This window comes from Mytilus edulis, chromosome 10 (assembly GCF_963676685.1).
Source record: "Mytilus edulis chromosome 10, xbMytEdul2.2, whole genome shotgun sequence".
In the NCBI taxonomy this organism is placed as follows: domain Eukaryota; kingdom Metazoa; phylum Mollusca; class Bivalvia; order Mytilida; family Mytilidae; genus Mytilus; species Mytilus edulis.
The window spans coordinates 44,786,529-44,799,285 of NC_092353.1; the positions used below are offsets into that span (position 1 = coordinate 44,786,529).

Genomic DNA, 12,757 nt, shown 5'->3' on the forward strand with positions numbered 1-12,757 from the left:
TCATACCACATCTTTTTGTTAATATTAAGTGTAATACCAGGATGCTTTATCCCCATTTAGTTTTAACCGATCTCTTCTATATTATTATGACAATTCTACTCCTTTCGTTTATATGAATGTGTTCATAGTACAGGGATACCCCACTGTGAAATTGGGGTAAAAACTATAATTTGGCACTAAAATTAGAAAGATTATATCATAGGGAACATGTGTACTAAGTTTCAAGTTAATTAGACTTCAACTTCATCAAAAACTACCATGACCAAAAACATTAACCTAAAGCGGGACAGACAAACAAACTTATGGACAAATGAACTGGCTAACCGAGGCACAGACCTAAAACATAATGTTCCTAAGTGGAGCATAAAAAATAAGAATTTTTCCATAGAACACAGATGCCCAATTCTACGACTATCATTTTCTATGTTCAGTAGACCAAGAAATTGGGGTCAAAACTCATATCATAAGGAACATGTGGACTAAGTTTCAAGTTGATTGGACTTAAACTTCATCAAAATCTCTCTTGACCAAACACTTTTACTAAAAACTTTAACGTGAAGCGGGATGGACGAATAGACAAACAGACCGAAAAACATAATGCCCCATATTAAGCATTGTTCAGGACTGTGTTCATTAGACGTTCGCGGTACCGCTATGTATGTATTGTAACGTCACACTACTTATGACGTTGAGATTTATGTGCAAGATGAATTTAGAATCATTACAAGTAGAAACAGCTAGTATTTCTTATTGTGCCTAACAAGTCTTATAATACCACTCTAAGATATTGGTGCCGTGACCAGGATGAGTTCCAAACTACGTTCAATACGTGCAGGACACAGAAGTGTTATTTCCCGACTTTTGAAGAAATTTGAGGACATCCGAGACGACGGAGATGAGCCCGTGAACACTGAAGAGTTAACTAAAATTGTGAACAATCTGTTGAAGAAACAAGAGACACTACAAAAATTAAATGAGGACATTCTAGAAAATCTTGATGAAGGAGAAGTAGAAGCCGAGATCGTCGATTCAGATGAGTATGCTTACACATTAGATGGAAAAATAACGCAAATACAAAAGCTCATTCTTGTCAATACATCCGCACTTAATACAAATGCAAAAGATTTCGTTAGTTATAGCGGCCCTTCTCATTCCGCCCCTGCTCAGCCCGCTCATGATCAACAAAGTTATGCTCAGTCCGCTCATGATCAACAAAGTTATGCTCAACCCGGGAGATACACTAAACAGAATACATGTAATTCAAACTTCCGTGAACCGGAAACTCAGTTTTCACGTAGTAACACTAGAGTAAATGAGTACAACAAGTTACCCAAATTGAATCTTCCTACCTTTGATGGTAATATTATGCAGTGGCAGTCATTTTGGGATTCATACGAGACATCCGTTCACGAAAACACTACTCTTGGAAATGTTCAGAAATTTAATTATTTGAAGTCACTACTCCATGATGAGGCATTGAAAACCGTCACAGGGTTTGCGCTTACACATGCAAATTATGAGAAAGCTATTTCTTTACTGCAAGAAAGATATGGACAATCGCATGTAATAAGACAGAAGTATATGCAAGCACTAGTTGATATACCAGCCCCTAAATACACGATATCTAGGATGAAAAACTACTACGATGAAATTGAGATACACATTAGAGGTTTGGAGTCATTAGGTCAAAGTGAAGACACATACGGAGCGTTTTTAGTGCCCATTATTATGAACAAACTACCCAGTGAAATCCGCAGAAATCTTGCCAGACAATATAGATCTACAGATTTACAACTGAATGAATTACGCCGTGGAATTTTCGATGAACTTTATATTATGGATGCAGGCAAAACTTCAGAACAGTTAGAACCCCCTACAGCTACCGCTGCCTTTCTGACAAATACAAATTCTAGTAATCGAAATAGAGGTAACAAGAATACAAACGCAAGTAACACTTAACCCAAGCCACACTGTGCGTACTGTAAGGAGCCACACTCGTCTGTTAATTGCACTGAAGTATCTGATTACAATAGCCGAATGTCAATCGTGAAAAAAGACCGCTTATGCTTTAACTGTCTAGGACACCATAGCTTATCCGCATGTAAATCTACAAAAACTTGCAACAAGTGTCACAAACGTCATCACACCAGTATTTGCAAAGACAATGTTAAAACAAATGAAGACAACAAACCAACAGGGGATGTAAGCGTAGGCACAATTCAACACAACGCGGAGGAACCAGACATTGTTTTACACTCACAATCGCCAGATCGTGTACTTTTGAAGACAGCAATTAACCCAGTAAGTGCAGAACATGAAATAATTGATGCAAAAATATTGTTTGAAGAAGGCGCACAGCGGTCATTTATCACAGAGGAATTAGCCGAGAAATTGAAACTCAAGCCTACTGGAACTGAAAGCGTTAACCTATCCGGATTTGGAGACAATGCAAATAGTACTAAAATTCGCCATTTGAGAACAGGATTCGTATATCTCATAACTACAGATGGTAAACTGCCGATTCGAGTCTTGATCGTTCCAGAGATTGCAGCACCGATGAGAACCTATGTACGCCAAGCAGCAAAACTTACATATTTGTCAGGAATCAAATTAGCTCACCCAGTAACAGCAGATGAAAACTTTGAAATTTCTATTCTAATTGGAGCTGATTACTTTTGGTCAATTGTTCAGAATGATATTATCCGAGGCGAAGGACCGACAGCTGTTCAATCAAAAATCGGATACTTGTTGTCTGGAACGCTACATTCACACAACTCTGACACAGATGGATACAAGAGAGCTTCAATGATGAACCTGATGATCGCAACAAAAACGGATGAGTACGACTTGGAGAAATTTTGGAAAATAGAGTCACTGGCTACCGAGAAAATTGACACCACAAAGTTAGAAGAACAGATAGATATTCAAAAGACTTATGAAGAGAAACAAATTCGTTACCATGACAACAGATATTTTGTAACGTTACCATGGAAAGAGGATCACCCTACGTTACCGACAAATAAAGCCATTGCACAACGAAGGACAGAAAATGTAGTAAGAAGACTTAGCAAAGAACCCAAACTATTTGAAAAATATGGAGAAATAATGGCAGAGCAGGAGAAAAGGGGCTTCATAGAAAAAGTGGATACTACTAATGAGACCGATGAAACTAGCAAAATACACTATATTCCGCATCATGCTGTGAGAAAAGATTCAACTACAACACCAATTAGGGTCGTATACGACTGCAGCTGTAAAGCCACACCAGAATCGCTTAGTCTTAATGATTGTTTGATGACTACTCCACCCAATTTAAATGACTTAGTCGGCATTCTTTTAAGATTTCGTATACACCAATTTGCCGTTACTACTGATATAGAGAAGGCGTTCTTGAACGTTGGATTAGAGACACAGGATAGAGATGTCACACGTTTCTTTTGGTTCGATACACCAACAGACCCATCAACTCCACTATCAACTTACCGATTTAAGTCTGTATTATTTGGAGTCACTTCATCGCCATTCATACTGAATTCCGTTCTACAAAAACACTTGAGAGAGAACCGTTGTGAATATACTGACATTTTAATGAATGATTTGTATGTTGATAATATACTGTCGAGTTTTCCTACAGAGAGTGCATTACTGAAATATTTTGATACATCAAGAGACTTATTCACTAGAGCAGGATTTAACTTGCGCTCATGGGCTTCAAATTCTCAACTTTTGCGAGACCGCGCAAATTCACACAACGTATTAGACAAAGATGAACTCATAAAAGTGCTTGGATTGAGATGGAACACTTGTAACGACACACTTACTTTCGCCAAACCGGAATACACCGATATTGAAGATACACGTCTGACAAAACGAGAGATTTTAAGACAATCGTCGAAAATCTATGATCCACTCGGACTTATTGGTCCAGTTACTGTGCGTAGTAAGATTCTTATGCAGACTTTGTGGGAGAAAGGATTAAATTGGGATGAACCTCTTACATCTGAAATTACAACAGAATGGAAGTGTGTACTACAAGATATTAATGAATGTTCACATTTGGAGATTAATAGACCGTATTTCAAAGAAAAATCAGACAATGTAGAATTACATGTTTTTACGGATGCAAGCTTTAAAGCCTATGGTGCATGCGCATATTTAGTCAGTGGAAAAGAAACCGTACTTATCATGTCAAAGAATCGAGTGGCACCTCTTAAACCGTTAACAATCCCGAAGTTAGAACTCAGTGCAGCTTTGATAGGCGCAAGACTCGTCAAGCATTTGAAATCGTACTTGGATGTTACAAGCGTCACATTATGGAGTGACAGTCAGATAACTTTGTGTTGGCTTACTACTGAGAAACAATTACCCGTTTTCGTTAGTAATCGAGTGAAGGAAATTAACGAAATTACTCAAAATTACCAATGGAAGTACTGTCCGACAGATTCAAATCCGGCAGATATGTTATCGAGAGGAGTAACTGCAACGAAATTCTTAGAATTGGATCTTTGGATGAAAGGACCTGAATGGCTCACTGACAAATCAAACTGGCCACAGTGGAAGAATAAAGAATCACACATTCTTAGCACTACAATTGAGCAAGGACAATCAACTAGTGAACCGCAACAGAAAATCAGATCTTATGAAGGAATAAGTAAAATTATGGATATAGAAGGCTACAGCTCATACCAAAAACTTTTGCGTATAACAGCATACATGTACCGATTCATAAACAACTGTAGAAATAATGACAAACTAACAGGAAATCTTAGTGTCAATGAAATTCAGACTGCTTCGACTTCATGGATCAGAAATTCGCAACTGCGTAAATACCCGGATGTTATTGAGAGTTTTAACAACAAATCAGAGAAAAATGCGCTAGTGAAGCAACTTAGATTGTACATAGACAAAATGAACATTATCCGTTGTGGCGGGAGAATTAACAATGCACCTATTGATGAATCAGCTAAATTTCCAGTACTAATACCGAACAAAGACAGACTTTGTAAATTAATTGTGATGGATGCACACGCAAGGAATTTTCACTCTGGATTAGAAAGTACAGTGACATTTATTCGCCAGTCTTACTGGATTCCGTCGATTCGACAATGTGTGAAATCAATACTCCATAATTGCGTTACTTGCCGTAAAATTACAGGAAGACCCTATCTTACACCCGACCCACCACCACTGCCGTCCGACAGACTTAATGATTCACCACCGTTTACCGTAACCGGTGTCGACTTCACAGGAGCATTGAATGTGAGAACAAAAAGCAACAGTATTAGTAAAGCATATATTTGTCTATTCACCTGCGCTAACACTAGAGCTGTACATTTGGAAATCGTTGAAGACCTTACAGAACAAACATTCATTCTAGCGTTTAGGAGATTCACCAGCCGCAAATCGTTACCAAAAATCATGATGTCTGACAATTGTACAACATATACCGCAGCAGCGAAGGAAATTGAAATGCTTACAAAATCTACTACTATTCAGGAACAACTCAACATATATGGAACTCAGTGGAAATTTATTCCGAAGCGTGCACCATGGTATGGTGGTTGGTGGGAGCGATTGATCGGCTTGACCAAGAATTGCATAAAGAAAGTGTTAGGACGAGCACTAGTTACTTTTAGAGTGCTAGAGACAATTGTGACCGAGATAGAGGCTATATTAAATGATCGTCCGTTAACCCACGTATCAACGGACCTTACCGATGATGAACCGCTTACACCGTCTCATCTTCTCTATGGAAGACGGATTAAAACTTTACCGTATTCAGGAACAAATTATTACAACAGTGAGGAGAACGTAAAAAACTTAACACATTACACAGCAAATAGACAATCTAGTGTTCAAAAACGCATTATTCACGACTTCTGGAACAGATGGCGACGAGAATATCTCACTTCACTCAGGGAACAACATAGAAACACCAGAAATAACACCCAAATCATTAAAGTGGGCGACATTGTACAGATTCATGATGATACCCCAAGGACAGTGTGGAATATAGCGATTATCGTTAAGTTAGTTTATGGGAGAGATGGACTTTGTAGGTCTGCCATTTTACGCACTAAAAATGGTACGACATCTAGACCGATAAGTAAGCTATATCCACTTGAACTCTTATCAACAGATAGTCCGTGTGATTCTAGTGACAATACTATTACTTCAACTAGAAAAGCAAAAACTGATGCCAAGGAGAAAATCAAAAGTTGGATTCAACCGTTCCGTAAAACATAAAGACTGTTTAAGTGTAAATAGTTAAAGTTTTATTTCATTTGAGAGACAATAGTTATTTCATTTTAAGAATTTTTCTTTATTTATTGCTCAAATTATCATTCGCGGGCCCCCACGATGTTCAGGACTGTGTTCATTAGACGTTAGCGGTACCGCTATGTATGTATTGTAACGTCACGCTACTTATGATGTTGAGATTTATGTGCAAGATGAATTTAGAATCATTACAAGTAGAAACAGCTAGTATTTCTTATTGTGCCTAACAAGTCTTATAATACCACTCTAAGATAGGCATATAAAACTTTGATGTGGTTTTATCAACATACTCAAGGGCGGATCCAGTCATTTTTAAAAAGGGTGGAGGGTGGGGGGTGTCCCAACCCAGGACAAGGGGGGGGGGTTCCAACAATATGTCCCCATTCAAATGCATTGATCATCTAAAAGGAAGGGGGGGTTCCAACCCACGGAACCCTTCCCCTGGATCCCCCACTGATACTAACCAACATCTTTGGTATTCCTGAATGTATTATGTTGGTCTAGAAAACGGCCTATAGAGCACCACTGACTTTCTGTTTCTTTAGGGAATACAATCTCGGTTTTCCCAGTCTCTTTTTGTATTCGTACTGAAATTAAAGAGGATAAAAATAAAATATATGAAATAAGAAGAATGCTTTGATTTCCGTACTTTTGAAAATTACTGCATATCTACATAAAATTGTATAAAATCAAGAACATTGCAAAATTGAAAGTTCATTCATAGGTGTTTAAATTTTTTTTTAATCTTTAGCTCTAAAGAACAATTTCTGTTAGGGGTTGTTTAATCTCATGATTAGAAGAAAAAATACAATTTTAATAATTGGCCTTTTCAGAATCTAAAAAGACTATTGGTAATACATGTATCATTTTTGCGTACACTAAAATGAAAATAATGTTACTTCATTGGATAAATTTCCATTGTTTAGAAAGCTTTAAACCAATCACAATGTTTTGATGTACACTTTAGAAAACTAAGATTGCAAGAATGCATTAGTTTCTGAAATGACGAATTACTGCCACTGTTTGACTGAAAGTATTTTTTGTCCTTTAAAAGCTCAGACCGATTCTTAAAAAAGAAATGTTGCTTGTATCTGAATCCTAGATATGTACTTCATGAATTTGCATCATATTGCTATCATTACACAATGTGATGATTTATTAAAACAATATTGTTTAAACTAAAAACTAATAAATCAAAGCACTGAAGTATTGTATTGATAGCAACCACAACGATTTATCATCACTTATTTTAATAACTCCTGCAGCATTGTATAAGAGTAATGAGAGATGCCAACATAATATTTGCAGTGCCAAAGCTACCTGACATTTTATCTTAGATAACGAATTGATTATTTATTGGATTCCATTGTCACTTGATTCAGTTTTTTTTGTAAATATTAATAACTCAATATGAGGATATGATGTTTTAACAGGAATATGTTTCCATAGGACATCCAGAGGCGGATCCAGTCATTTTAAAAAGGGGATTCCCAACCCAGGACAAAGGGGGGGGTTCCAACTATATGTCCCCATTCAAATGCGTTGATCGTCCAAAGAAAAGGGGGGTTCCAACCCCCGGAACCCTCCGCCTGGTACTGCCATTGACATCATTATTTAATTTATTGCACTTCTCCACAATCAGATTTTTATGAAATCATTGGTCATAATTCTAATTTTGCAGTTTAAAATTTATTGAACAAGTGTACAAATTTCAAGTTGATTTGACTGTGTTAAACCAAATCTATAACTACATTTAATCAAAACTTAAGCTTAATACAATATGGAACACACAATGCCTGTCTTCTATAATATACCACAGTATACAGAAAGGAAAAGGCATCACCCAATATAGTATGGGCTTTGCTCATTGTTGAAGGCTGTATGGTGACTTATAGTTGTTAATTTCTGTGTCATTTTGGTCTCTTGTGGAGAGTTGTCTCATTGGCAATCATACCACATCGTCTTTTTTATATCATATGAAGCATGGTACATAATTTAAGGATGTTTGTTCCAGCAAAATTTCCTAAAAGTTCATTTAATAGGTGTACAAATAAATAAGAATTTTGGAAATATTTATATATATCCAAAAAATACACCCCACAGCAGTGGTGGCATGAAGCTGGATAGAAAACTTCAGAAAGTTTTAATCTGTAGTTATATTGGTGCTGAGATAAATAGGATGGAAATCTAATACATTGAAAATTTTTTGAAAAAATATATAAGCAATTTGATGAGCAATGCATGCTCACATGAAGCCTAAAACCTCATTTCAGATAGAAGTGAACAGTAATTCCTATGAAAAATGAGACCAAACTTTCATGGAACATACAGACAGGTATTTTACAGTAAAACCCTTTCCTTCACAACAGGATATAATAATTCATACCCAAAAGCAATCTCCATTTGATTATTTTTTTTCTAAAATAATGCATACTATCAAGAATTTATGTCTAAAATTTAGGAATTTTTGGTCCTCAATGCTCTTCAACCTCGTACTTTAATTAGCTTTTAACCTTTTTATTCGAGTGTCACTGATGAGTCTTTTGTGTACAAAACATGTATCTGGTGCAAGTACAAAATTTTATTGATGGTATCTATGATGAGTTTATTGATGTTATCTACATATCATAGCTTGTTTCCTCAACTAATGTCAGTCTGATCTTCGTTTATACTGACAATCTATTTTTCACTAATAAAATCCAGATTATTCCTTTTAAATCAATTCTTAAAGGACTCTGAGTGCTTTGATATGTAAGCGAATACTGTAAGTAAAGTGATTATAAGAGATTGATTCCCATACCTAATATGATTACAAAACTCATTGACATTGATTTCAGATCCTTTTTCAAATGTAGTTTTTCACAGACCATTTTAAGAACATTTAGTTTTACCCGTAGACGTAAATGATTGTCTAAATGAACAGAAAATCAATTTACTATGAGAAAGCAAGTACAGGAATTTCTACTTTAATTTGTTGATTAGGTTATATATAAGATATATTTGGCACAACTTTATCAGAATTTGGGGTTTTAAAAAGAAAAGGCTCTGTGTTGAAGACCGTACTTTGACCTATAATGGTTTAATAATTGAGTGTCTTATGATGATAATGATAACGAAATAAGTATGGTATCTTAGATATTTTTTTGTGCTATCTAAAAAGAAATGTAAATAGATGTACAAACAGCCAATTCAGTGCTTTCCATAGGGAAAAACCTATATAAGACGAGCATCAAATTATTATGAAAATGATATTCATTTAAACACAAAATCATCACTTTTTTCTTGCTGTGATGATATTGTGCCAGGAAACTTAATCTCTCTCCATATGTTAAATAATTTTCCCAGATAAAGGGGTGTAAAATATCCACCTTTGGATTAAGGCTATGCTTACCATCATAATTATCTTTAACTTTATTTTCTAATTCTGAAATGAAAGAAAACTTCTTTAAGCATATTGTTTTAATAAAATTTACACAAATTCAACACTGCTTAAATCTTCACTGAAATAGATTAATTACCCTTAGTGCCTATCAATGTTTATTGTTAAAGAATGACAAATTTGTCATTTGCATACATTTTGACAAAAATATAACACATTTCATATTTGTATGGTAAATAATAATTAGTCTATAGAATTAAAACTTATTTGAGATATAACGATAAATTCATAAATTATAGCTCAGCCATAATTTCAAATACGACAAACTGACCAAAACTAAAGTTTCCTGATTCAATTAAAATAAACTGAAATTTATAAAATGATGAGTTTATATTGAAAATCTAAAGAATCTGAATGGTTGCATCTCTTATACCATGCAATCAGATGATGTAAACTAACTTATTTTCACCAATACTTTATTTTGTCTTTGGCCCTTACTAACCCTTTTGGCTGCAACTTAATTGTGAAATTTTTGCAAGGGAAAACCCGAATTTTTTACATATTCCTGAGTATTTAATTTCAAGTAATTTTCAGCTTACGAAAGTCGCAACAATAAATTGGTTTACAATGCATTTAAAGGTCATTTCCTGCCTGTCGTACAATACCACAAAAGAGAATACTGAATTCATTTAAGGATTGAATGCTTCTTTTTGTAACTTCATTGAGGTGTAAAATTGTTGACCAAAGTACATTTTGTATGAAGCGCGGAAGCACTTCATTCTAAAAATGTGCACACGGTCAATGCTTTTACACCCTATGAAGTTACAAAAAAAAGCATTCAATACTTATAATTAAATTTTCTAGCTAGGATCATGAAAACACGATTTTTATCAAGTTTTTATTTAATTTACCTGTGCACTTTATTGTGGAACCTCTTGTCAACATGAATGATAAATTTTATTGTGTAATGAAGTTGCTTAAGAAATAATGTGAGATTGCAGAGTAGCCAATCAGAATCATGTATTATAATGAAACATACATCTAATGTAATTATTATTTAAGGAATGACTGTAATATTTTTTCTGTCTATGAAGAAATAACATAAAAAATGAGGTGCACACTGAATAATGCGCGTAGCGGGTTATTTAACAGTGTGCACCTCATTTTTTATGTTATTTCGAATAGACAGAAAAAAATATTAGTCATTTCTTATAATTTAATTCTAAATTCCATTTTAAACCGTAGAAAACCATGAAAAACGTTGATAACGTCACAGTCACATGACTAAATTTTGTCTATGGGCTCATAACAAAATAACGTTAGCCAATCAGAAGACGCGTTACATCCAAAATTAAATTACATCAGATTGAAAACAGTAACAAGATACTTACCAATATTTACAAAATAATTATAATCTTCTATATACAATATACATAATAATGTTAATTCAGATCTTTGTATTATAACACAGTCTCTTCTCATATGTTTACACTTGGTATATATCACTAGTGACACAGAGTTTTTATTCTGAAACCAGTCAAATCTGAAATAATAGAACAAATATGAGATGCTGCAATAAAACTTGGATAAAAAAAAATGGCTGGTATAAAACTAGCTGGTGTTGACAATATATTTTATATGTTTTGTTTTCAATTTTGAAATTTGAGCATCACTGATGAGTCTTTGATACAAACACTCATGCCATCCAATATTCAAAAGTATAAGACTGGTATCTTTGATGAGTTAATTTAATGACTATTTCATTTCTGCATTATTTTCTTTTGCTATCCATTTACAAGAAACAAATTGCTAAGAACAGAAGAAAGTTGAGATTTTACAAGATTTTTATAAGAAAAGCACTTAATTTATAAAGTGTCTTTTTAAAATTATTTTGAGTCACCTTATCAATTTAACTGATACATAATAAAATAGATGATAGAATAGATAGAATTGGAATAAAAAAAAATCCTATCTATCTCGTTCATTATTCTAACATATCTCGTCATGTTATATAATTTGTTGCATGTTCAACATCTATCTCTTTATCAAGTGAAAACAAATTAATTCTCCAAAGACATGCATCATTTTTGTGTTTTGTTTTATTCTATTTCAAACATAATACATTCTGGGATATCAATTAACTTTATTAAAATATGCATTTGTTGTAAAAACATTTGTTTGCATAACATTTCTCATGCTTTTTTTTTCATTATTTTATGCATTTATTGTTAAAACATTTGTAAATGTCACGTTTCTCATGCTTTTCATTCATTTGCTTGTGTGCAAGCATGAAGTTGCATTGCTGCATGACAGGTATGAAAATTCACTTTTTTACAATAGAAACTTGACACTACCAATGCTCTTACTGAATACAAGCCAAGAAAATATCATTAAAAATTTCATAATATCAAGATAACTGCATGTATATGTGAAACAGACAACAATCAATTATAATTAAGAGGATTCAGAAAATTTTTAACTTTTGCCAAACACAAAGTAGCAACTTCTTAGCTACACATTAAAAAGTTTTAGAATAAATTTCTACTTGTATAAACCAAAAAAATATGACCAAAATATCATATTATAGGGAACATGTGTACTAAGTTTCAAGTTGACTGAACTTCAATTCATCATAATCTACCTTGACCAAAAACTTTAATCTGAAGTGGGACAGATGGACGAAGAACAGTACGACGAATGAACAGACAGACAGACGAATGGACGCAGAGACCAGAAAACATAATGCCCATAAATGAGGCATAGAAATCACTTTCAAGGAGCTTAGTAAATTTTGAAAAATGTTTAAAGCTAACTGAAAATGATGAATTTCAAACCATTGACAATTATTATTTTCTAAAAGACAGGCCTGAAATTAACTCACACAACACAACTAAACAATCAAACTCAAGAAATCAAATATAAGATAATTCTATTGAACATTATTTCTGAGTCTAATTTAACAAGTAAAACTGCAAGCTACTGCTCACTGATGATACCCCCGCCGCAAGTGGATAATTTTAATAGTGTAAAATTTGCAAGTGTTTGGTAAACAGGAAGTTGTTGAGTGATGAATCTGAAAACGCATCACACGGTATAGCT

General features: G+C 34.2%; 1 protein-coding gene across 3 annotated transcripts in view; it reads right to left on the reverse strand.

The window, feature by feature from the left end:
- Positions 1-12,757, reverse strand: part of LOC139491271 (cytochrome b5 reductase 4-like) — an 81,130-nt gene that overhangs the window by 9,268 nt on the left and 59,105 nt on the right. For all 3 annotated transcript variants that reach the window (XM_071278815.1, XM_071278814.1, XM_071278813.1), the window contains 3 exons: positions 11,050-11,201; positions 9,671-9,703; positions 6,744-6,866 (listed from right to left, as the gene is read on the reverse strand). In XM_071278815.1, the coding sequence (XP_071134916.1) occupies positions 6,744-6,866; positions 9,671-9,703; positions 11,050-11,201 (308 nt within the window). The remainder of the gene's footprint in view (positions 1-6,743; positions 6,867-9,670; positions 9,704-11,049; positions 11,202-12,757) is intronic.